This window comes from Alligator mississippiensis, chromosome 1 (genome assembly GCF_030867095.1).
Source record: "Alligator mississippiensis isolate rAllMis1 chromosome 1, rAllMis1, whole genome shotgun sequence".
NCBI lineage: Eukaryota > Metazoa > Chordata > Crocodylia > Alligatoridae > Alligator > Alligator mississippiensis.
Window position 1 is genome coordinate 421,784,992 of NC_081824.1, and position 26,541 is coordinate 421,811,532.

General features: G+C 41.2%; 1 protein-coding gene across 9 annotated transcripts in view; it reads right to left on the reverse strand.

The window, feature by feature from the left end:
- NBEA (neurobeachin) overlaps positions 1-26,541 on the reverse strand; it is an 882,854-nt gene that overhangs the window by 21,357 nt on the left and 834,956 nt on the right. For 4 of the 9 annotated variants that reach the window (XM_019498256.2, XM_059716129.1, XM_059716238.1 and 1 more), the window contains 4 exons: positions 11,956-12,018; positions 11,543-11,632; positions 9,883-10,075; positions 5,223-5,294 (listed from right to left, as the gene is read on the reverse strand). In XM_019498256.2, coding sequence (XP_019353801.2) covers positions 5,223-5,294; positions 9,883-10,075; positions 11,543-11,632; positions 11,956-12,018 — 418 coding nt within the window. The remainder of the gene's footprint in view (positions 1-5,222; positions 5,295-9,882; positions 10,076-11,542; positions 11,633-11,955; positions 12,019-26,541) is intronic. The other 5 variants (XM_019498261.2, XM_059716271.1, XM_019498259.2 and 2 more) reach the window with 2 other exon arrangements.

Sequence of the window (26,541 nt, forward strand, 5' to 3'; positions counted from 1 at the left end):
CTAATATTTTAAGTATCCTGCTGGAGTATTCTACAATACAACTGCAGCAAAACATAGCAAGGGAAATTGAGGAGGTCTATTTATAATACCAGGGCAAAGAAAAACATACTGTATGTGGTAAATTTTCTGAATTGTATCCTCAATGGTGAAGAATTCAGGTTTTGTTATGTGATCTGGAACTTAGGAAAGGCAGTCTCGCTCAAATTAAACTATTTACACCCTGTGGGATCTCTCAGCACCCTACCTGTGCATGGAATTGGGGCACTGAAGATAATTTTAAGAGGAGTAATGCCACCTGGAAATCCTTCAGTTAGAGGAAAATTTACTGAGTAACGAAATTTGGCTACAACCCTTCTAGCTGCCAACTCTAAAATGCTTTGAGTCAATGAGGATTGGGAATAAGGATGAGATTACATGTTACAACTAGTTCTTGTTAAGGGCACTTAAAATTGAATGATCACATATTCAGGCTCATTATTAACAAGTGCTAAGTGCCCTCTAGGTGTCTTAAAGTTATGCCACTTGAGGCAAAGATTATCTTTGAGCTGTGCTGGCTAGCTCGATTTATCTTAACTTTTAAATGTTCCATGGAGTTAAAATGACCAATTTGTTGTCCTTCAGCATACCAGGAGGCGCTACTCCCAGATGGCTTAGCTGTCCTCCTGGACTCTGATGCCCCTGCTATGACAGGCTGGACAGCAGAGCAATAGCTGGTGAGTGATGAAAGTGGGGAAGCAGCAGAGGGAGACAGGGAGCTGCCCAGATACAGGGGAGCCCACTGGGACACACACACACACACAAACACACACACACACAGACCCAGCATATGGGGATTCATCCCATGACTGGGCGGTACATATTGAGGGCTATAGATTGTACAGAAAGGACAGGGTGGGGAAGAAAGGGGGAGGGGTTGTGCTCTATGTCAGTGAGCAATATACATCAACCCTCATCAAGACGGAATCCAAGGATGAGGAAGTAGAAGGATTGTGGGTTAGGCTACACAGGGGGCAAGGAGAAAGAGATTTGGTGGTAGGGGTCTGCTACAGACCCCCACAGCAAGGGGAAGAAAGAGATTCAGGGCTCCTGAGGCAACTCTCGGAGACCATAAAAGCTAAAGAGGCGGTAGTCATGGGGGACCTAAACTACCCGGACATCTGCTGGGAGTCACAGACAGCAAAGTCCCACCACTCACGAAGGTTTCTAACCTGTGTACAGGACCTCCACCTGACACAGGAGGTACACAGTCCCACTAGGGAGAATGCCATACTGGATCTGGTATTGGCAACAGGGGATGACATGGTAGGGGACCTACAGATCGGTAGCTATCTGGGGGACAGTGATCACCTAATAATAGAATTCACCATAAGACGGCGAGTGGGTAAGGTAACTAGTAGGGTGAAAGTGCTAGACTTTAGGAAAGCTGATTTCAATGAACTCAGGCGATTAGTCAAGGACGCACTGCAGAGTAGGAGATTTGAAGAGATGGAAGCCCAAGAAGGGTGGCTATGCCTTAAGGAAACAATCCTTCGGGCACAAAGCAAGACGATCCCTGCGTGAGGCAAAAGAGGGAAAGGGGCCAGGAGGCTTCCCTGGCTGACCAGAGAAATCCAGGGCAGCCTAAGGGACAAAAGGGGAGCACATAAAAAGTGGAAACAGGGAGAGTTCACCAAAGATGAATATACCTCCTCTGCTCGTGCTTGTAGGGAGGCAGTTAGACGGGCCAAAGCTACCATGGAGCTGAGGATGGCAACCCAAGTAAAAGACAACAAGAAATTGTTTTTTAGATATATAGGGAGTAAAAGGAAGGCCCAGAGAGGAATAGGACCCCTGCTAAATGGGCAGAAACAATTGGTGACAGACAGGGGGGACAAGGCTGAACTCCTCAACGAGTTCTTTGCCTCAGTGTTCCTAAGTGAGGGGCACGACAAGTCTCTCATTGGGGTTGTAGAGAGGCAGCAGCAAGGTGCCAGACTTCCATGTGTAGACCCTGAAATGGTGCAGAGTCATTTGGAAGAACTGGATGCCTTTAAGTCGGCAGGCCCGGATGAGCTCCATCCAAGGGTGCTGAAGGCACTGGCCGACATCATTGCGGAGCCACTGGCGGGAATATTTGAAAGCTTGTGGCGCACGGGCCAGGTCCCGAAGGACTGGAAAAGGGCCAACGTGGTCCCCATTTTCAAGAAGGGGAGGAAGGAGGACCCGGGCAACTATAGGCCAGTCAGTCTCACCTCCATCCTTGGCAAAGTCTTTGAAAAAATTATCAAGGCTCACATTTGTGAGAGCCAGGCAGGACAAATTATGCTGAGGGGAAATCAGCACGGGTTCGTGGCAGGCAGATTGTGCCTGACCAATCTAGTTTCTTTTTATGACCAGGTTACGAAACGCCTGGACACAGGAGGAGGGCTGGATGTCATATACTTAGACTTCAGGAAGGCCTTCGATACGGTATCCCACCCCATACTGGTGAACAAGTTAAGAGGCTGTGACTTGGATGACTACACAGTCCGGTGGGTGGCGAATTGGCTGGAGGGTCGCACCCAGAGAGTCGTGGTGGATGGGTCGGTCTCGACCTGGAAGGGTGTGGGCAGTGGGGTCCCGCAGGGCTCGGTCCTTGGACCGATACTCTTTAATGTCTTCATCAGTGACTTGGGCGAGGGAGTGAAATGTACTCTGTCCAAGTTTGCAGATGACACAAAGCTATGGGGAGATGTGGACACGCCAGAGGGCAGGGAACAGCTGCAAGCAGATCTGGACAGGTTGGACAAGTGGGCAGAAAACAACAGAATGCAGTTCAACAAGGAGAAATGCAAAGTGCTGCACCTAGGGAGGAAAAATGTCCAGCACACCTACAGCCTAGGGAATGACCTGCTGGGTGGCACGGAAGTGGAAAAGGATCTTGGAGTTCTAGTGGACTCCAAGATGAACATGAGTTGGCAGTGTGACGAAGCCATCAAAAAAGCCAATGGCACTTTATCGTGCATCAGCAGATGCATGACGAATAGGTCCAAGGAGGTGATACTTCCCCTCTATCGGGTGCTGGTCAGACCGCAGTTGGAGTACTGCGTGCAATTCTGGGCGCCGCAATTCAAGAGGGATGCGGATAACCTGGAGAGGGTCCAGAGAAGGGCCACTCGTATGGTTAAGGGCCTACAGACCAAGCCCTACGAGGAGAGACTAGAGAAACTGGACCTTTTCAGCCTCCGCAAGAGAAGGTTGAGAGGTAACCTTGTGGCTGCCTATAAGTTCATCACAGGGGCACAGAAGGGAATTGGTGAGTATTTATTCACCAAGGCGCCCCCGGGGTTTACAAGAAATAATGGCCACAAGCTAGCAGAGAGCAGATTTAGACTGGACATTAGGAAGAACTTCTTCACAGTTCGAGTGGCCAAGGTCTGGAACGGGCTCCCAAGGGAGGTGGTGCTCTCCCCTACCCTGGGGGTCTTCAAGAGGAGGTTAGACGAGTATCTAGCTGGGGTCATCTAGACCCAGCACTCTTTCCTGCTTATGCAGGGGGTCGGACTCGATGATCTATTGAGGTCCCTTCCGACCCTAACATCTATGAATCTATGAATATATGGACATGCACGCACACACAGCCCCAGTACATGTGCACACACATCCCCCATCCCCAGAGTTCCCTTTGGCTCCCAAGCAGAACAGTCAGCACATGGGGACAGCTGCAGCAGCAGGGGGTTCCACCTCTGACTGTGTTGGGCTGCAGGACAACCTGGGAAAATGCAGGGAGCACCCTCCATCACCAAATGAGTGGTGGTGAAGGGATTGTACACACCTCTGGCTGTTTCCACCACCGGCAGCAGTGACGGGGGGCTTCCTGCATGCTTCTGGGCTATGTGCAGCCCCGCACAGTCAGGGATAGCACTCCCACTGCCACTGCTGCCCCTTGCATTCTAGCTGTGCAGGTCAGTGGCAACTGCAGCCAAAAGCAAGTCTGAAGCTAGGGGTGATTGTGTGTGCACACACATGCATTGGGGCTCTGTATGTGTGTGTGTGCGCGTGCATGCATGCACTGGGGCTGGGACTGTGTGTGAGTGCTTGTGTTGGGGCTGGGCTGTGTGCACGCTGGGGCTGGTGAGTGTGTATGTGCTGGGGGGGGTGTATGTGCTGGGGCTGGAGGTGTCTGGGTATATGTTGTTGCTATATAGCTGGGCAAGCAGGACAGTCAGGGAGTAAACTTCAACTATGAGCTAGCATTTCTTGAAGTTAGCATGTGCTGCATGTAGTGTGTAAGCACACCCCAAGAGACTAGCATGTTCCTTACTTCCATGTAGCCAGAATTTGTCTAATTTCTCCAATCATTAGGAACAGAAACTGGTAATGCTAAAATTCTTTTATCTTACTTTGGGTTGTTGTGCTGAAATCCTTCACAGACCACTAAGAAAGCAATCTTTTTTCAACATGTTTATAAAAACAAACACACAAAATAGAAAGACATCACCTTATTGTCAAGACCTTCAACCATGAATATTAGTAGGAAAGAAACTGAGCTACTCATCTCAAGCTATTTATTCTTCAAACAGGCCTCTTGATGTTTCCAAAAACTGCTGTAAGAATCCTCCCTACAAGTTCTATTTAAAAATTCTGATTAAGAAAGCCAAAGCAAAGGTTTACCAACAAACCAAAACAACAAAAATAAGCCCTGAAAACCCATTCTTACATGTTTACAACATTAACAGAAGAAACATATTCCAATTCATTTACAGTGGTGTTAATCTAATTTTAATTAAATTAAAAATCCATATTCCACTAATTTAATTCCACATAATTATCTAGAATAATCCACAAATTTAGATTGTGATTCAAACAGGGCAGCTGACAAAATCACTGTAGCCATTCTCCACAAGACCAGTCTTACAAATGAAAATATTAACAATGTGCAACCTCAATCACAGTCCCAGATTTTTCATGATGCATTACATGATCCTGGTAAAAGAACAGAATTATAGCCATAGGTTGTTAGTGTAACTAACTTAAATGTTTGCTTTCTTAAATACCAATTGCTAGTAAACTTAATAACAAACAGTACATGTAACTGTTTATTTGACATAAAAATGTATTGCTTTTAATTCTCTGATATAGACAAGAATTAATATTTGCCTATTTTCTGTGTTAAATGAACCATGATATACAAATATAGCTTAATTGATAATTGTGGAAAACAGTGTTTTCAAATATACAGCTACATTTTCATCCTGACATACCAATCAATGGATCCATTTCAATAGGAAGGTGATGGGCTTGATCCAAAGAATATCCTGGGGCTCCCCTGAGGCCTGGACATGAAAGGAGGAATAAAACACATATGAACCTTGCTAGCTGAAATGTCTGCACTGCTTTTCAGGGCTATAAAGCAGGAGTATTGTACTGTAGGAGTATTATACCCATAAAATACCTAATTTCTTTCTATTTCATTTTATATATGCTTTGAGTCCTTTTTCTATGCAACCAAAATATATATTAATTAATTGTTCAATTAAATAAAATTAGTTATAAATGTATACATATACATGCTAACTTTATGCCAATTTCTACTGTTGCCATCTTCAATAAAACAACTTCTGATTAATAATCATGTAATAAAACATTATGTTATATACAAATACCAGGAGGGAGGGTTAGCTTCATTATAGCTTAAACAGCCAGCCAGGGGTTCCTTTTGTGTAGGGGAATTCACAAGACATGTAAAATTAGCACAGTTTGCTCTACACTAGTTGCTGCTGGCTCCCCTTTCCTTCTGCTTTAGGGGGCATTTCAAGGACCTAGTCAGAAAGTGCTGCAACTGATATTGCCCCCCACAGAAAGGCTATTGTTCGTATGTGCTCTATAGCACTAGGGGATACCTATGCCCTGCATCATCTCCTTAAGTTCAATGAGTACTTCTGCAGCCTTTCTGAGAACTGTACAGTGTCCATTAAGAAGTCAGCATTTGCCAGGACTTCATATGCAAGATATTGTATCAAACAGGTGTGATGTTCCTACTGGGAGAATTGCTACTCTCCTGGTAGAAACTAGGAGTATACAAGTATACAATCAATTTCTCCCAGGGGAAACATGCCCGCTCTGGAGGATCTCTGTGAGAGAAGTTCTCTTGTGAGAAAGAACACTTGTAATCTTGTTAGAGAGATACTGGTTTGCTCCAGGAGGGGAGTGGAGCAGTGGGGCAAAGCCCCATGCCCATTCCCCAGACCAGAGATTCCTCCTTGGGGGTCTGGGCATGAAGCTTCAGGGAGAGGGGCATGGGAGGGCCCTGGAGCAGCTGCTCCTTGCCTGGTCCCCAGTCTGGAGTGTGGCAAGGGAGTGCCTGCTCCTACATCCCCCTGCTCCTGTTGCCAGTACAGGAGAAGAGGAGCAGCTACTTCTTGACTCCTGCCTGCTCATAAGATCAGTGGGTAGGAGGTTTGCCCACTGCTCCATCTGCTCCGCTCCCAGAGACCAGGAACAGAGCAGAGGGGGATGCTCCCAACCCATTCCCCAGACTTGGTGGGGAAAAAAAAATGGTGGTTACAGGCTGACACCTGTACTGCTCCCTCTCCCACAAAGAAAATTCAACTAATAGAAATGAGTCCCTATTCATAACCAAGGTTAACTGTTATGCTTAGAAATGTAAACCAGAAATATCCCTATGTTGCTAAGTGCTGGCTTTTATTATTGATGACTTCTGTGTATCTGGAAAATTATATTTACATAATTAAATAGTACATTTATTGGAACTGTTCAGTAGTAAATTAGGGAGCAAGTAAGAGATCCCCTATCTAATCCTTGCATGAGAAAATAAAACAAATGAATTGCAGATTTTTTAAATCGTAGTACAAAATTTTCATTAGAGTAAAAATGCATAAACTGCACCAGTTGGAGAGAACTGCTTTAGGCATGCTCTGGGTGGATATATTCTGTACAACTGCTTTAATATTTTTCTATTTATTTAAAAGAAAAACTGTAATTGAAAAATGATTATCCGACTTGATTCTGTGTTGCAATCTGAATTTCTGGGAGGGAAGAAGAACTCATCATCAATAATCTGTGGTATTTTATTCAGAATTGACATTTTAGAATGTTCTGCTGTTTGCAGGCAACTTGCTAAAAATGCATGCAAATCCTCTAACAAGCACATTGGGGTCATTTAAAAAAAGTTTCAGAGCACTAGTTTTGTTGCAGTCTCAAGCCTGGTATTCATGACTGAGGACTGAAGGTTTTAAATGGAGGATAGGACACAAGGAGAAGATCTTCTCCAAGCTGAACAACCAATTTTTTCCCTGAGTGCAAACATAATTTAGCTCAGAACTAATTTGCCTTTCATTTCATTCACATTTCCTAATCATTCCACATTATACCTAAACCTACATGCACACACACACACACACACACACACACACACTCTTCCTCTTCTTCCCAGGTCCTCATCAGAGATGCAGATTACTGAACAATAAGAATACACACACTTTATTCAAACCATTATGTCCCCAGTCCCCCAGTCACCGCCTAGCTTGGGCTGAGGCTTTTCCAGCTGCTCATTCTTGTGGAGATCAGCTGACTTGGTAGACCCAAGCTGATGAGAGGTTTAGAGATTATGTACCAATAACAAAGTAGTGTGAGTTTTTTTGAGGTTTTTTTTGGTGAAACACAGATATCACTTAGAAAGGGGAACAGTCTCTGGGCTTAATAAGGATATTGGAAAACAGTCTTTGGTGCTTCTTTGATTTGTTTGTCTAGGACCAAGGTATATTGGTGCCAAAAAAATCCTCCTTTCTTCTGATCAGGGACCTGCTATCCCATATTGTAAATTTTCAATAGTTTCATACATGTTAGGGTCAGAAGGGACCTATTAGATCATTGAGTCCGACCCCCTGCCCTGGGCAGGAATGAGTGCTGGGGTCAGATGATTTTAATGTTAATGATTTTTTTCTCTCCTTTATTAATGAGTCATAACTTTAGGCCCCATTTAGGACTGCAAATAATCCTTAAGAAGAGACTGGGCAGAGGTTAAAATCCGCAGGCAGTTGTGAGCGAGCTAGTACAGTTTGGGCACAGGTGTAGGTGATGAGGGAAAGCAAATGAGCCTGTAGAGTCATCATTCTAAATTCAGAAATGTTCATCTCCACCCTTATATTCCATAGTAATAGTCTCAATTTGTGGTAATGACATAAATGTCTAGAAGAGCATGTGATAACAGAAAATAGGGCCCTCATTTAATTTGGATGACTTCTGAAAAATGAATCAATAATTTAAGCACCCTGGGTAAGTCTACACGTGACGCTACGTTGTAGTGTCAGAAGGCAAAAACCATGATGCCACAGCTGTCGCCATAGCAACACACTCCCTTGGTATAGCGCATCACTATGGCAACATAAGGCTAAAAATAACTGTGTGCTACATGGATGGTGCAGTGCAGGCTTTTACTGTGCCGTCATTTAGTACTCCCTTTTGGAAGTACCTTTTGGAAGTACTAAATGATGGCACAGTAACAGCCTGTACTGCACTGTCCATGCAGCACATGGTTATTTTTGGAAGTACTAAATGATGGTACAGTAAAATGGCGCTGCAGGGGCACATGTAGGCATGCCCCCTTTCCTTGAAAACAAAGTAACTGGATCCAGATCCTCAAAGATATTTAACTCCCACTGAAAACAGAGAGAGTTACATGCCTAAATACCTTTTAGGATATGGCTCTTAGTTTTCTCAGTCTTCTGTTGAAAATAAACCTGTGCATACACAGTATCATGCTAAGAGTGTAAACAGCTTTATTCTAACCTGTACTAAATGTTGGATTTGTGGTCTATAAAATTACTGTTATAACAATTAGGTAAAGAATCACTAGGAATAAAGAACAACTGTTTTATGCTAGACTATAAAACTTTAAAAGGTACTTTATATATTTAATATAAGTGTACAAAGAAGAGTCCCTTTGAAGCTGTAATTTAAAGCAGCCAGAATTAGAAAATGCAGCATTAAGTCTGCTACTTGGTCCTAACTTAGGCTGCTGTGAAGTGACAAAAAATGGCATAAATGGTGTAAAAGCTAACTGTCAAAATTAATTTTGAATTTCCTGTTCTTTTTGTGTTTCTTCCACCCTAATTATGTATCCAGGATGCATTCTGTTCTTTTAGCTCGGTACAAACAGTGCAAAGATTGTGAACAAATCCTTGCATATTAGTAAGCCTATTTATATTTTACACAAATATAAAAAATAAAATGTTTTTACAAATGTTGAGGAAGAATCAAGGCCTATACAGCTTTTCTTCCCTAAAGATTGTTTCCTTGGAACATTTGAGGCTTTCCAACCTATTGCATTAGCTATTACAGGGTGCATTTGCCTAATCTCAGTAAGAGCTGGTATCTCTGGTGGGAGAGGACACATTTCATTGCTTTAACTCGGGGGTACTAAACTCATCTGTCCTGTGGGCTGGACGGGGGGCACAGGCCTGGTCTGCAGGTCCACTGACTAGCCCTCTGTGCCAGATCAAATGTTATTACATCTCATGACAAACACCTGAACAGAGTGAACACTTCCCCAGATAACACATAGTGATAAAATACACATACACGTTAGCTAGTACAGCACTATGGACCCCTGTAAACTGGGGCATATTATATATGCAATGTCAAGAAAAGTCCTGTAAAATATTACATCAAAACCCAAACAGTGACATTCTGCCTTTAAGGAGGGTCCTTCTAGAAATGACACCATGGAAAATAGGAACCTTGAGTACACAACAGATACAGGGGCATAGTATAATTTTTCTGTGTATTTGTATCTCAATAGATAAGTGGGATTAATCTATATTCAGCTAATCTCTGCTTGAAAGTAAAAGGATGAACTGCTAAGAGAATGATTAAATCAGAGGTTTTTCTGTGAGCACATACCTACTGTGTTGTGCCATCTATTCACTGCAAAAAGTCTGCTGCAAGTCACAGTTACCACTGCAGGAATGGTAAGGTGGGGAAGTGTGTTGGCTGCCACATGCGTGACAGGAGAATTTGATGGAAATTTCAGCACCATTATGACATCCTGCTGCATCTGATCTTTAAACATGAGTGGACTCTGTGGAAGGAAACACTGTTGAGTAGAAAGGAGAAGAGAGAAGAAGAAAACAGAAGGGATAACACAATTAGTGAAGAGGCCTGAGGGAAAAACAAGGTTAAAAAAAGAGTAGGCAAGCAGATGCACATACAGGGAAAACAATGATGCCTGCACATCTACACTACCAATATAGGAGAGCACAATTAGAAGAAGCTATTATTGGATCATTACATGAGGAAGAGAGAGAAAAGGTATGGTTAGGGTCCAGTAGGTTATCATTACAGGGTGCAAAATGGCAAGTCAGCAGTCATTCATATACACTTAAAATAAAACATGATTAAAATAGTTAGCATTCATAATCAGGAGATATATCATATAGAAGAATCCATTAATACATTATAAATGTAAATTCTATGAAGTACAATGGTTAAAATGAGAATTTTTAAGAGGAAAAACTCAAAAATCCCACAGATGTTTAGTTATTCTGTCCAATGATTAATTATAATCCTTTCAAAAATATAGCATGAACTAATTATTATTCTTTGCAAATAATATACTTATTGATTATAAACAAGGGTAATGATTTCACATATTTTTGTGCAAGAATAGCAGCATATTATTATTATGAATGAGATTACATTAAACCTTATTCTCACATGTTAAGTGTTTTTGTTAATTACTTATAAATTAGCCTGCATGATTTCTAGGTGTTTCTACTAATCCTACCACTTTTAATCTATCAACAGCTATCTACAATGTTCTTATATAATTTGAGCAAATATTCTCCACTTAATAAAGAGCAACAGTCACACTTCAACAGCAATAGCCATTTTGCACAATGTGATTTTCCTTATGGGCAATGAAAACTATGCAAGGTACTGAAAATATTGTTCTTTCTGCTGGAACTTCAAAGGAAATTTGGAGCCCTCATATTCTTAAAAGACACCATTATGGACAGAGATCAGTCTTTTTCAGTACAGCTGTATAAAATAATTCTTGCTAATAAGCATGCAAAAGAATGTGTTTGGAAATGAATTCTGAAGTTCAAATTGAAATTAGAAGTATGCATTGTATTGTCCCAGGGGAATGGGTGGGAAGATTCCAGCACGATTTGAACTACAATTCTTCATTCCTGACAAGTCGCCAGTGTTCATAAATCACTTCCAAACATTTTCTCCTTTTCTTGAAACAAAATATTCAGTATAAGAAAAAGCCTGCAGTCAGTGTTATTTCCTTCAGTTATTCTCAATAAATATGTATTTTATAAAGATAGCACTTTTCAAATACAATATGGGGCAAGAAATGTGACTGTAGGAAGTTACAGCAATGTCAACTCTGACCTTGCTTTGCAAGAGCCAGCATGGGATTTCTGTATGGAGTAAAATATATGGCATCGTAAGCCACTGAGAGCATTTAAAGTGTTACTTATATAGGTATTTCATGACCTATAAAGAATCCTCAGGTTCAAAGGAAATAAATTCCTAACCAGCAGTTATGTCTCACCAGGTGCATGGCAGAGCTCCGAGGAGGATGTGGCTCAATAAGCAACTGAGATGGCGTCTGTCCAAAGTTCTGTATCTGTGCCTCCATGGCCTGCAGGGAAAGGAGAGTGATTGTCATAATCAATATGCATCAAAGAGATAGGTCAACACACTATTTGACAATGCAAGCATATCCCAAGTCAGCCATGAAAAAAGTCCAGAAAATTCACCGGGTGCTCTTCTCCCAGGCTGCAGACTCATCCAAGTGTTAGTATTTTGTAGACAAGCTTTGCTTCTCTTTTCAAGCATGCTTCAGTTAACCAGCTAACCCATTCTTATTTCCAGTAGCTGGGGTTACATGTGAAAATGTTAACCTGTGAGGACATGCAGTTAAGGTCTTGAAAGATTTCTTTGCACTAAATACAACACATATACCTTAATAAAGTCCTTTGTGAGAAGGAAAGTATGAGGATCTCTAATAAAATAAGCTTCTGGGATCTTAAATGAGGGGAAAAACAAAATGAATAAAAATGTCATGGATAATATAAAACAAAAAAAAAAATCACACTTTCACTGATAACATTAAGCTAAACATTCATACTGAATTTCTATTCTGTTAAGGCACATTGGCTATGTTAAGAAATTTTAGATATTAACTTTGATAGCATCTCTTTTTAACAAGGTAAGGCAATGTTAATTTTTGTGTTTATTTTAGATAAGTTTTTCCCTTCACCTATTGACTGTTCTAAACCCAGTAGAATGATTTAAACCATTTAAAACCCAATTCTGCTTTCAGAATAAATCCAGAGTAGAGCAGCAGAATATGTCCCATAAACTGAATGGTTTCAACTACCTATATGACCCACTCCAATATAACTATATATAAACTACATTTGAAAACAAGTGCTGGCAATGTTCCTGGTGTTGACTCCAACATTAATATATTTAAGAACTCTGCTTGCCTTTCAACTATACAGATAGCATTTCAGAGCACCTTAGAAAATTCAGAATTAAGCTTTTGTGTGGAAGCTAAGGAGCTAAGTTTCAAAAGCACTATTATAGCATCATATATTTGAAATGACTATACTATAAATACAACCCCCTAATAATTTCTCTTTTTTGCTTCAGTGAAATTCTCACACCTTACAAGGCAAGCAAAAAGCTCCTTGAAATATTAACACCACCAATAAATTACGTTATTTTTTCCAGACATTAAACTGACAGGAGAAAAATAAATATTTTAAGAGTCAGAAAAACCCCTTCAATCTTTTCTCTGTTAAAATGTGCATTTTATAATCCACATAAAATGATTGGTGACCTCCTCTCTTTTCTCAGAAAAGACGCTTTAATAGATGCCATGGTAACACCTTCTAAAAAGTCATTATTTTTTACAAAATATACTGCAATATATTTGCTAGTATATAATGGAATATCATAAACAATTGATGAAATAAGAGCCTAAAATAAATTCCACTGTAATCATGGAAGGAGTTTTCCTTGACTTTCATGGGTTTTTGATCAGGCCACAAGTAAATAAAGCACATTTTAGATGCATCATTCTTTCCACTAATTCACAATGACTCTCCCATGGCTTCATTTCACAAGATGTGGTGCATTACCTAGGATTTGGTGTGCACATTCAGTTCCTATTAATTTCATCTCCCAGGAGACTCTACATTTTGCAGGTCAGACATTGCTGTGTATTGCAAGTTTTTACTGTAGCTGTATTTTAAACATTATATTTAAAAAGTCATGAAATTGATTCAAGACAATATTATGCTTAATACTAACTAGTAATTTTTGTTCTTAATTTTTTGGGAAATGTGGTGTGCATGGAAATGAACAAGGAATAATGCTAACAGTTAATGCCAGATAGTGTGATATTCAGGTTTCAATGCAGCTCTGTCAGTAGCCAGTTAGTTCAAATAATTACCAACATTATTTCAATGGTTTTTACGAATCACATAATGAAATAAAAATGTGAGTTAAGTTTCCAGTAATACTAAACACAAGACACAGAGTCATCTATTGCTATCTATATTCGTTAGTTAGTTGCATACATGAATACTGGAATTATTACATTTTGTATGTAAGTGCTGCCCACTTTTTATTTATACATTTGCTTTTGTCTAGTCCAGTCTTGGGCAAAATCTGATTGTTTAACTATAAATTCTGCTTACATAAACTTTATTCACTTCAATTCAAGTGGACTTATGATACCAAAGAGAGATAGAGAAAAAAAGAATATCATAATAAGCCAGGGTGACTTTTTTAGTTGATAAAAAGAGACTTAAAAAGTACTTGCTAAAATTAAACATTATTTTAGAGTCATAGATGTCCAAGGAAATGTTTACTTCATGAGTCTGATATTAAACCCACTCAAGTTGATGGCAATGTTTACATTGATATGTATGAGTGCAGGATTAAGACCTTCATTGATAACCAATCAATACTTGATATAATTTTCTCCTTGCATTTAACAAGGGTATTAAGTACAAAAGCCCAAAGCAATCAAAAATATCCCTGGCAAGAGTTATTTTTTTCTTGTAAAACTGTCTTTTAAAAATGATCCTATTTGGATGATTTCTTCAATCGCATCCAGGTGAGCACAGACGTGTGGTATGTGGTGCCACAGACCTGTCTGCAGCGCCACACACTGCACATGCAGGTGTGCCACATGCTGCTACCATACAGCATGGAGGGGGGGAGGGAGGAGGGCTGACCGTAGAACATCCTGGAGTCAAAAAAACCCAAGCCAAAAAAAAGTATAGTGATGAACATGGCAGCTGCACACACCACCTAAAACTGGGCCTGGCTGGCTAGAGTCACACTCTGGCTGCCAGCCAGGCTCCCAGCTGCAGGAGTGCCACAGCTGTAGCTCTCCGAGTCCTTCAGGACCCCAGGTAAGGCTAGTGAGGCCAGCACAGTTGCTGCTCCCAATCCTCCCTACCCCACCTAGGGTAACCTGCCGTGCACCAGAGCACGTATGGCATGGGCATTCCTCAGGGACAAGTAACAGCGGTGCAAGGTGCCACTGCTACTTGTCCCCAGGGAAACAAATGGTCACACTTGTCTGGATGCGGCCTTTAGGTCCCTTCCAGCCTTACTTCTTTACAATCTATTGGGAATTAATTTCTTTACAGAAACTGAACTATATAAAACTTCCATTGTCCCATTTTGTACACAAGGAAAAATTGAAGATAAGCAACTCTTCTGAGGATGCACAGCAAGCCTCCAGCACATTTGGAAATGACCACAGTTTTGATCTACTAGCTCACACGACAAACACATCAAAAACAGATTCCTTAGAACTTCTCTAGTAACTCATGCAAGAGTCAAGCATAGGAAACAAAACAAATAGATAAAATATATTAAACTATTTTTACAGTATAACAAATTAATTACAGGAGCTATAAATGCAAACTGTGGTGAGATTATTTAAAAGAAAAAGGAATCACACCCCAATCTGTTTAATGGTCCTTAAAATTCCATTCCAATTCATCATTTCCCTTTCTCCCATCCATCAAGTTCTCAGTACCAGTGTATAAAGCACTACGTCACTCCTTGAAACATACAATCACTCTAGATAATTTAATTTTTTGTATAAAATTAAATTTACTTTTATTCCACCTTCTAATGTCCTCTGTGTAGAAAGAGCATAAGCTTTGAAAGAACTAGCTTAGCAAATGCAATGTCTCTGAAACAGCAAAATGGTAATTATATTAGTGTTAGCCTTCTTAGTAAGGCCTTGCAAAAAAACTATTTGGTGAACCAAATTGAGGCTCCCTGATGCTTTATCACACATAAAACAAAATTTGCAATCTAAAAACTTCAAGGAGCATTTGGTAGTATATGATGGTTTTATACTGCAGAAAGATAAAACAAGATATTAACTTGCTACTTATAAAACACAAGGCAGAGTGAGAATACAAAATTTACCTGCTAAAATGCTGGCAATTCACAAGTTTAAAATGGCATCTGTCTCAAGCCTCTTCACTAAGTGATTATCAGGGATCCTGGTTTTCTCTGATAAAAAAAATCTCAAACCTAATTTTTGGATTAAAAAAAAGTAACCCAAAATCTACATTTTTCCATGATTAAAATGCAACGTCACTAATACATACATACATGCATACATACTTACATAAATATATGTATATAAGTGGTGTTTTATTTTGATCATGGAAAAATGTGGATTTTGGGTTACTTTTTTTAATCTGAAAATTAGGGGGAAGGGGTTTAATCAGAAAAAAAATAGGATCTCTCATGATCATATCTTATTGTTTGGATTATAAATTTACCCTGCAACTAAGTCATCCCCACAATTTTAGAATTAATTTTTAGGAAAAATAACTTTTTCCTCTGCATGTAAATTGATAATTAGATAATGACCTTGAACTCCTTCTGCCCTTACAAAATTCCACAGGAGAATCCAATAATCTAGGAAATGACCCAAAGAGCTAAATGTACCAAAAATAAAATAAAAGTTGCACAAAAAAAAAAATCTGACTTGGTATTTTGATTGCATGCAAAAAAAAAAAAAAAATAAGCGGAGTCGGGGGGGAAGAAAGAAAATACTACAAGTACAAAAGTCAGGATTGTAGGTAGCCTAATTACAGGTCAAGCCTGCACCTAAGTTGACCACAATGTTTATGGTTCCTTTGAAGAAAAAAAGTAAATTTATAATCAGAATAACACACTATAATGTTATAATGTTCAATGTACAGATTTTGCTCATTATAAAGTAGACAAAAGATAAACACAACATGCATAACTAAAGATATATTTAATTATTTTAATTAGAATACACAGTCTTCTAAAATACTGATTTTTTTCACAAACAGTGTAAGTTTGCATTCAGATTTTCAATTGGAAAGACAGACTGAAAGAACAGAAGTACACTGAGAATTTGCAGGTGCTGTGCAATATGTAGGATCAAGCCTTTGTATAAACTTTCTGAAGGATGGACATGCAAATCCATTTCAGTGGTGATCAGTGGCCTTATCAGTTTGGTTGACTATTTTGCCTAATTATTTTTATTATGGCATAAAAGAAGCAGAAATCAATTCTGCCATTAAATGACTTAGAGAATCTTTAGATGTACAAAAGAAAAAGGAAACATTTATTAGATGTCAAAATTCTGAAACCTAAATTTGTCTTTGTCATTATTTTATTACTGAATTAAGGTATAAATCCAAACACATTACTCTTTCACTAGTTATTTTCCTTCTGTATATTTTCAAGATTGCTACATCAGGAACACAGAGGCTACAACAGATGAAGAAGCCAGTGGTCCATCTAGTCTGGTATCTCGTTTTTAATAACAGAGACAAATGTTGAATACATAACACTTGAAGCAAAATATATTTGCATGCATCTCTATATCTTGGATGGAAAAAGGAAATTTCTTAAGGCTCTTTTATTGGCTGTAAGCAAAAATATAAACAATGGTTATGGAGTACCTTAATTCTATTCTCCTTTGTTTCTTATGATAATGTCTGAAAAGGCTACTGTCATGTCCAAGTTAAGCTTTCTAAAGTATGTTGGTTTACAAAGGCTTCATCATACTTCAACTAATTTTTCTGCATTCGCATTTCTTTCACCATGAATTCCCATGATAGTGTGTAAACAGCAATTTTGCCCTTTATGAAGCACCTGCTCCTGTAGCATCATACATTCAGCTTTCCCAAAATCCAGAGACCCCTTTGCATGTCTGGAGCTCCCTAATCTGGTATGCTTAAGAGATATTACTGTTCCCATCAACAACATCCTCACCACCATCTATTGGATTGAGGAAGGGAAGCAATTAGAAGACACCTGTCCCAAAGGCTTTTCTTGATACACTATTTGTTAGTTATATAAATTCTAAAAGTTCTGTCCAATTGAAGGATCAGACCCTAAGTTAATGCACTTAAATGAAATACTGATACTGCAGTGAAATTAATTTATATTGTTTTCATGCAAGTTTTGTTTATTTTTGTGTTCAGTGAATAGTGGCACAGTAATTCCTCATGTGTTCTCTCTCAGAGAGCCAGCATGATTAACAGCCCCCAAGCACTCTGTTCTTCAGGACAAACATGATTGACAGCGCTTTGGTGGGTAGCATACGCAGCTTGAAAATGTTATTGTTTTGTACTAATGGTGTGAGATATTGCTTTTTTATTTGCGTCTACAGCTGTTAAATGGCATCAATATCTTCAGGACTTTTGATAGGTTAGGTTAAGAATATTGATTTCCATTTCATTATTGCATGTTTGGAGGGGAGGAAGGTTGCAGTTTACAGACAAGCAGTGACTCAACTAGTCTGGTGTCTTTGATACAGTTGGTTATTCCATCAGGATGTGAGCATGAAATGTATGCAGGGGTGGATTTGCATTGAAGCTACATATCACAACTTTATTACTACAACAGGGGGGGAAGGACATTTTCTCTATTTCCCTTCTCCCAGACAAGGCAACTAACTGGGTCCAGGGAGAGGTTAAGTATCTTCATACCAGAAAGTTGGTAGTTCAGACCTGACCCTCTTTAGCCTATTTCCTAGAACATAGCACACCTCTAAATTCCTTTAAGAAGGGAAATAAGGGTAAAAAGACTGACCTCAGTCTGTGAAAACTTAGGTCTCCCATTCTCTTTCTGGGCCAAAGGCCCCCACTGTTCACATCTATTATCTAATTTGCCTTTGGTACTCTTTTAGCCTTTACCATCACTGGATGTTGGCTATTAGCTATGATGAACTAAATATCCTTATAGTCTTTCCATTCTAGCTCCTTTTAACCTAGAGTGTGCCTCCAAACACCCTGCCAATTTGGTCCAATGTGAAATAGGCCTACCTGCTCTCCCACACAAGTGATTAGTACGACTGCAGTATCCTGGAAACAAGGCTCAGCACAGCACACAGGGAGAAAGAGGTCAGGCCAATACTAGCAATAAGATGGCTCCTGACAGCCAGCCCCACTCTCTGACAACCACTCAGCTCCCAATCTCTATGCCATGGAGGCACAGCACAGTGTGCACTTTGAGGTACTAGGAGGGGCTCACCTCTAGTAAATCTAAGCAAAAATACTGTTCCCCTCCCTCCTTCCTCGGCCATCCCTCTGCTGAATCAACCAAACTTCCTTCCCAGTGAGATGTGGAGGGGCAATGCCAAAAACTGCAAATATGTGAATGAGCAAAATATTTGTGCTTAATAACACTATCCTGAAAGTACCAAGAGAATGGAATTCTTTTTCCACTTTCCTCCATTTACTAATTTAGGAGCAACCCTAAATTTCAGGACTTAAAAATATTTAAGTTGGGAGCTATTTAGGAGCTACCCTAAATATTTAGGAGCTACCCTGTGATTTTAACTTAAAAATATTTAAGTTAAATATTGAAGTTAGGCAAGTCTCTGTTTTAACATACACCATTTTATTCTCATCTGTTGATAGTTAAAATAAAATAAAAATAAAATAAAAATAAAATATGTTTATTTTATATAAAATATAATATATATTTATTATATATAAATAAAAATAAAATATTTTTATTTTAACTATCAGTGCATGAGTATAAAATGGTGCATGTTAAAAGAAAGACTTGCCTAACTTCATGTGTTAAAAAAAAAGTTCATTCTCCAGTTTTGGAAATGTTAGCCTTCTTCCCTGGGCCCCCACAAATCACAACCCTTAATTCTGAGTCCAGCTGTCAACACTCACTGGAATAAGGGGAATTACTATACACCTAGGATAAGGCCCTATCTTTAAAGTAAATAAATAATAACAGTATCAAACCAATACTATACAACATACATTAGGAGAGGAAGAGCATCAAATGCACTTGGTCAGTGAAAGGGGCAATACTGACTCCCAGCTGGTGATGGATCATCTTACACTGGGAAATCAGGTAGGGAGCAAAGGGAAGGAAGAAGAAAACAGAGCAGCAGAGCAGGCAGTGGGAGGCATGCCACAAATTAACCTCAGGCCCTCCCTGAGTGCCACTCTAATCCCCATCCTCTGCCCAATATGCTGTTCTGCTTTCTGCATCCTGTCCTGTATTCTATTCCCTGCCCAATCTTCTGCTGTTTTCTGCTTCCTCACCTTTGCTTCCTGCCTGAGCTGCTGCTTTGCATTCTGCTTCCTGACCTGTCCACCACTGTGTAGCCTATACCTTCTCTAACCTGTTATGTGCCACATAAAGGGGTTGCCTATGTCACTCATGGCACATGACACAGCTTGGCCACCCCTGGTTTAGTTAATGTGGACGTTTTCTCCTCCTTTATCAATAGGGGATGGAAATCTTCAAACTGACGGTTTTTGTGCCTCTTTCTCCTGACTAAAACAGCTTTGTTACTCTGTGGGCTCTTCACATTTTCTTCTCTGGCTGGTTGACTGCACAAAGGATGGGAGCAAAGGGACCAAATGCCAAACAGAGCGGTCATCCCACACTCCACCTGTGTAAAGGGGGCAGAGTTGGCTGGAATTGTTATTTTTAAATAAATATTATGTGGTTACTTCTGAGGGACCAATGTTTCTAAAACTACAGTGCAGTCTAAGCAGACAAATAACTGTGCAGACTAAACCAGTAAGCCATCTCAGAGATTTGCTCAGTCACTAATGGAGGCAAACTTGAACTGGTGAAGTAACTCAGGGGTTTTTTTCTTTTAACAATTCAACTCAAAATTGTTTTATATTTTCCTCCCCAAAACTGGATTTCTTTATAACTTCAATTTTATATGCTATGATATTCTTTTGCAGAGCTCGGCAGCAGCTCTGCAGAAAAGGATCTGGGGGTTATAGTGGACAATAAGCTGTATATGAGCCAGCAGTGTGTCCTCATTGCCAAGAAGGCTAATGGCATACTGGGCTGGATTGGTACGTTGCCATTAGGTCCAGGAAAGTTATTTCCCCCTATTCAGTACCAGTCAGACCACATCTGGAGTACTGTATTCAGTTTTGGGCCCCCACTACAGAAAGAATGTGGACAAATTGAAGAGAGTCCAGCGGAGGGCAACAAAAATGGTTCAGGGGCTGGGGGACATGACCTATGAGGAGAGGCTGAGGAAACTGGACTTATTTAATCAAGAGAAGAGAAGACTGAGGCCATGTATAGACAAAACGAGGGGTATGTATGCATAACACTTTAAAGAAGGCTAAATGCTTTTGCACCGCTCTTTAATGGTGCTCGTGTTTGCACGCCTCAGTGGCATATTATGCATTAATTCCAGTCACTGTAAGAAATTCAGCAGCGTAATGTGCCTTAAATGACTTGGGGCACAGTTTACTGCCCCTACAGCTGTGGAGCAAAGCACCAGGCTCTGTGCAGCTCAGGGGCTCTGCAAGAAGCCCTGCAGCCAGCCTGGCAGCAGCCCAGGAAGGCAGTCTCCACCCAAGAAAAGCGATGAGCCTGATTTCCGTCCCCCCCCCCCCCCAAGCCTGCCTGAGCTGTGCAGAGACCCGCTGCCTCCCTCCATGGCTGCGGTGCCCCCCAGAACCTCCTGAGTCAGGTGCCTCTGGGTGGGTGCCTCCTGGTGGGGGGGCTGCTGCTGCCACAGAAAGAAGCAAACCCCCTCCCACCCCACAGCCCAGGGACCACTCTACTGGCCAGCAGCTCGCCCTCCCCACCCCTCCCCTCCCCTCCCCTCCCTGCCACCACTTCAATTTAGGGCCCCCATTTCGTCTACACATGCATTGAGAGGTGAGTTAATAGCAGCCACCTGGAAGGGGGTTCAAAAGAGGATGGAGATAGGCTGTTCTCAGTGGTAGCGGATGACAGAACAAGGAGCAATGATCTCAAGTTACAACAAGGGAAATTTATGTTAGATATTAGGAAGAATTTTCTCACTAGGAGGGTAGTTAATACTGGAACAGGTTACCCAGAGAGGCTGTGGAATATCCATCCTTGGAGGCTTTTAACACCCGGCTAGACAAAACTTTGGCTAGGATGATCGATTTAGCGATAGATCCTGCTTTGAGTAGGGGGTTGGACTAGATGACCTCCTGAAGTCCCTTCCAACACTAATTTTCTCTGATTTTATGAATTATATAAATATTCTACCATCAGTGGAGGCTATGAAAAAAAATCTTGTTACATAGTTCTGCTGGCAACATTTCCCATCCCACCCGTATTGATAATGTTTGCTGAAGCGTAGGTATGTTCCCTGCTAGTGTGTCAAGGGAAATCACTGCTTTGTCAGCAACCTCCCAAGAGGTGTGAAGTTTATAAAAGAAAATGCTACTTTCTTTGATCATTCAGTTGCTGAGTGCACTACACTATAGAACAAGTTTACTCCTCAGTTAGTAGCAAGGTACAATAATTAATTAATTATGTACCCTACTGTCAAGAACAGGTAAAACTGTGAAATAAATTATTTTCAGTCAATTAATAACTTTACTCTGATATCAATTTATTCTTAGTACATGATATCCACCCTCCTTAGAAAGCAAAGATTACTCTTGAATTTCACTAACACTGGTTTGACTTTTTATTGTGTTTCAAGAGACTCCATTTAATTTTCTTTAAAGCAAATGTATAATTTTTATTTTCATTTCCCGGGTGTTAATGCTTTTAGGTTACTGTGGGCACACCTACATGAGACACTAAAAGCGCAGTAGACTAACTCTACTATGCATTACTGCATCACAGTGAAAGCTGTACTAATGCACTAATATGCAGTACAATTAGTCTACTGTGCATTAGCGTCATGTGAAAGACGTCCACTGGCGCTGCTGAGCAGTAGCACCAATTACAGAGCGTTTAGCACCTGTTATTACAGGTAGTAAACTTAATGCACCGTAATGCACATGGAGACATGCCTTGTGAGTCACAGTTTCTCAATACTTGACCTGCAATCCTCTCTTATGACTCACTTCAGTGTCCTCTCATCGCTCAAGCTTCCAAACTTCTATTCAATAGACTTAATCCAGGAAATACTGGGTAAGCAGCTTTGTTCTGTGTTATGCAGGAGACCAGACAGGATGATCTTTCATTTCTGTGGTTTAGAACTATAAATGAACTTCCTCTTTAACATCTTGACCCTGTAATGCAAATCAACTAACATAGATACCTGTGCCATAGAATTTCACTTGATGTGGTTTGGAACTGGGGTTTTAATACTTCATGTGACTGTAATGTATAGCTAGAACTATAGTTGAGCACATTTTAGGTTTTTCAAACGAAAATAAATGAAGCAAAAACATATTCTTTGAATGTGCTCCAAGATACTGTACAGTTTCTACAAGTTATGATCTAACTCCCTAATATATTAAAAGATACTACTTTGAACATCAACTTTGACTCTACTCTGATAGCGTCTTGCTTCCTAGATTTTGTAATTTCACAGCAAATTCAAGCTCCAGATCTTTCCCTTGAGAGGTGGCCATGATCCTAAAACACCTAGATATCGTTCTTTCATTTGTCCTACCCTCCCTAGAGTTTTTAGTTTGTCACCTCTCACTTCTAGCTTCATCCTTTTTAACCTGTTCCTACTTCCTGACCTATTGCTTTCACTTATTAGTTCCCCTCTGCTAGAAGCAGTTTCCATTTCATTTGTGTCAAACATACTCCCTGTCCCCCTCAAACTGTCCTTTAAAATCTATTTCTTTTATGAATTCCTCTAATGCTGATTCCCATGAAGATGGCATTTTGTGTGTGATAGCATCTTGTATCACATCACAATCTTCATTTGGGTTTTTAATTTTTTGGTGCAGGAAACCATTGGATTGTGTAAATGTAAATGTTTTTTGTAAATGTGTATTGTTATGATATTTAAAAACCCTATGAATAATAGTAATCAAGGGTCCTGGGAATATGAGTTCCATTTTATGCAGCAAAGAAAGAATATTTCTATGGTTTTTCTGTAGCAAAAGGAAATCTATCTACTTACTTGCTCATGAATAATTCCAAGGATGAAAGGAAGAAAAGATATTTTCCCTTATTACATAAATTTTAAACTTAGTTTCTTTTCTGAACTGAACCACGAGAGACTTCCAGAGTCCACAAGGGAGCAAAGGAGAGGAAAATATTTGAAAACTGTCAGTTGCATCTCTCAGCTGGCACTGAAATTCACAAGAGCTCTAAAAACTCTGCTGCTGGCTGTGATGCTAGAGCCATTTCCAGGGCAATGTGAGTAGCAGCCAGGAAGCCTGACATTTCAGTGGTAGCTGGATGAGAGCTGCAAGTAGAATTTTTCAAAACAGAATTTATAGAACTGAGAACTAACAAGCTTAGGTCAGTGAGGTTTAGGTGGGTCAAAGAGTACTTAAAATAAAGCATTACCTTTCTTTAAATGGAGATTGTTTTAAGTGTAATAGAATTACATTTTTTGAAGTTTAATAGAATGATATTATTTAATGTCTGCACAGTTCAAGAATTAAAAAAAAACACACGATTTTGAGATGTCTCTTGAAAAGGGCTGTCTCTGCTGAAGGAAAAGAGCTCTGGAAAGCTCGCTAACTCAGTAGGAACACACACACTTTGTTGCTGCTGTAGGCTGCCCGCACTAGATACACCAGTCTCCTGCATTCCTGTGTGCCACCCTCCCATCTCTTCATTTTCAAGGACTCTCTGCAGAACACACAAGGGGCTTTGTGTGTTCTCAGTTTATACTCAATGTTCTCAATGTATTCTCCCGCAACCAGCTCTGTGTGTTGCTCTTTCCACTCTGTAACTGCAGTTTTACCATTTCACACTCTCCTCTCATACTGGAGAACCATTTCCCCTTAAACCAGAGAATCTAGGTGCTCCCTCATTCTCTTATAACTTACGACCTATTGAATTCACAGTTTTGCAAATTTTGTGAAATCCGGCATTGCGTGTGAAATCCAGGCAATGACCAAGGAATCTGCAAAATTTGCAGGAAAAAAAAAAACTTACGGAAAAGAAAATGCTGGCTCCTCAGAGGGAGCCAGCAGTCCTCAGCACACAGTGGCAGCCTGGTGGGGCAGAGAATTGGGGGCTACCGCCCCCTCAAAGGGCTGCAGGCTAGATGGCTACCACTCCCTCCCCTTGCCACGGATTGGCTGCGAAGGCTGCCTGTCACGTGGCCCCACCTTTCTCCCCCAATCAGCAGTGAGGGGTGGGACAGTATGACAAATAGCCCTTGCAACCAATCAGCAGGAAGGAGCATGGCCACTAGGGCCCCTCAGCTAGAGGCACAGGGGGCCTACCATGCTCCACCCATAAAATGGCTGCCAGAGCCTTCATTCTGCCCATGAAATTGGGTGGGCAGCCCCTGTGAATTAGGTAGGTCCCTACTTATGGCCAGCCATTCCCCACTCCCACCAGTCCTTATTTTCCTTTTTGCCTGTGTATGTTCAGTACAAGACCTTTCACTGCTGGGCCAGTCAGATGCTGGAGTATGTCCAGAACATGGTTTTCAAAAAAAAAATCAAGATATTCCTGGTTTTATTTCCACCTTTCTTTACAAACAGACATCTCACTAGTCAACATTCATAGTAGATGCGCATTTGACAAAGCACAAGAAAATGAAAAGCTGCTTATTCTGCACCAGTGAGGACAATGAGGACATGTTCTTTGTTGACACACGGGGAAGCAGCAGCAAAACTTGCAGACTTTGCCTGCTATTACAACAGTTCAGCCAAGACAGGGCAAGGATGGAGCGACGCTAACTTCTCATGGTGCTCATGGCCTTTCAAGAGCTGGAGAATTGAAGTGATACATGGCCTTCAGTCAGGAATGGGGTGGACAGATTTTTAAATGGTCAGCTGCTACATTTCCCTCAAAGCCACCTCTTTCTCCATGATTTCCCGGAAGTGGCCTTTTACATCTGTTTAGAGAAAAAAGGAAGCCACCTGTCTCAGCTAAAGCTGCTTCCAGTTTACCTACTCCCACTCATCTGCAAAGGGGAAAGAGGAAGAAGTAAATCTAGGTTTTACTCTCAGCCCACCCCTCAGCCATTCAAAAAAGCAGAAACAGCTGCCTACTTACACTCACTGCTTCCAAATGTTTCAGGAAGTAGAAACAAGAAGGGTGGCATCTTTGATGGGAATGGGAGAGTGGAAGTCTTTCTATTCCTCTGCAAGGTCTGGAAGGCTAAATGGCTTTTGACTCATTTTAGGCACGTGGAAAGCCACAGGGTCAGTGCCTCAAAAACAAGAGTAAGCACCAAGCAAGATGAGAATCAAGTACCCATACCTTGTTTCAGAGCCTTTTTCTGGAGCACAGCAGTGGTACTACCACCAGTGGTTTGCAAGGAATATGATGCCCTCAGTAAAGGAGCTTTCTCCCATGCAGTTTAAGGCACTGTTACACCTTACACTTGGAGTGGGCAATTATTTGGACTGGAGGGCCACTTAAGGAGTTTTCATGAGCTGTTGTGGGCTGGGGGGAGGGGTGGTGCTGACCCAGCCTGGTGCAGCAGTGGCTGGGAGAGGAATTGATCCTATCTGGCCTAGGCCCATCTGCCCCACACCCACTGCCAGGGGCACCAGGCAGAGTGGGTGGTTGGGGTCTCAATGGAGACTTGCCAGGAATTCCTACAGACAGGGAGTGCTTGGCTGGGCAGATGGGATGGGGCTACAGATGGGTGGGGAGCAGCATCTGGGAGTGGGATGGGCAGGTGGGGCCAGGACTGCGGGGTGATGACAGCACAGGATCAAGTTCCAGGGCAGAGCCACAATCTGCTTCCCACATGGCCCCATGCTGTCACATTGATCCTGGCCCTGGCCCTGGCCCCGGCTTGCCCATCATGCTCCTGGACCCTGCTCCCTACCCACCCACAACTCCATCTCATCCATCCCGATGAGCACTCCCTGCAGGGGTCCCAGGCAGTCTCTAGGGAGACTCCACCCAGCACCCCTGGAGGTAGGTGCAGAACAGATGGACTGGGGTGCCTGAGCAGCGAGCCTGGGTCTGGCAGTGATGGTAACACTGGCAGTGGCAGCCAAAAGAGCCACTACCATTGCCAGTGCCGACAGGAAGTTGAGTCCAGCAGTTGCACCACCCCAGCCCTGTTCTGTTCCTAGGGGCAGTGGGACAGACGAAGGGACTTGCTGTGGGCTGAATACAATCCCTTTACAGGATGGA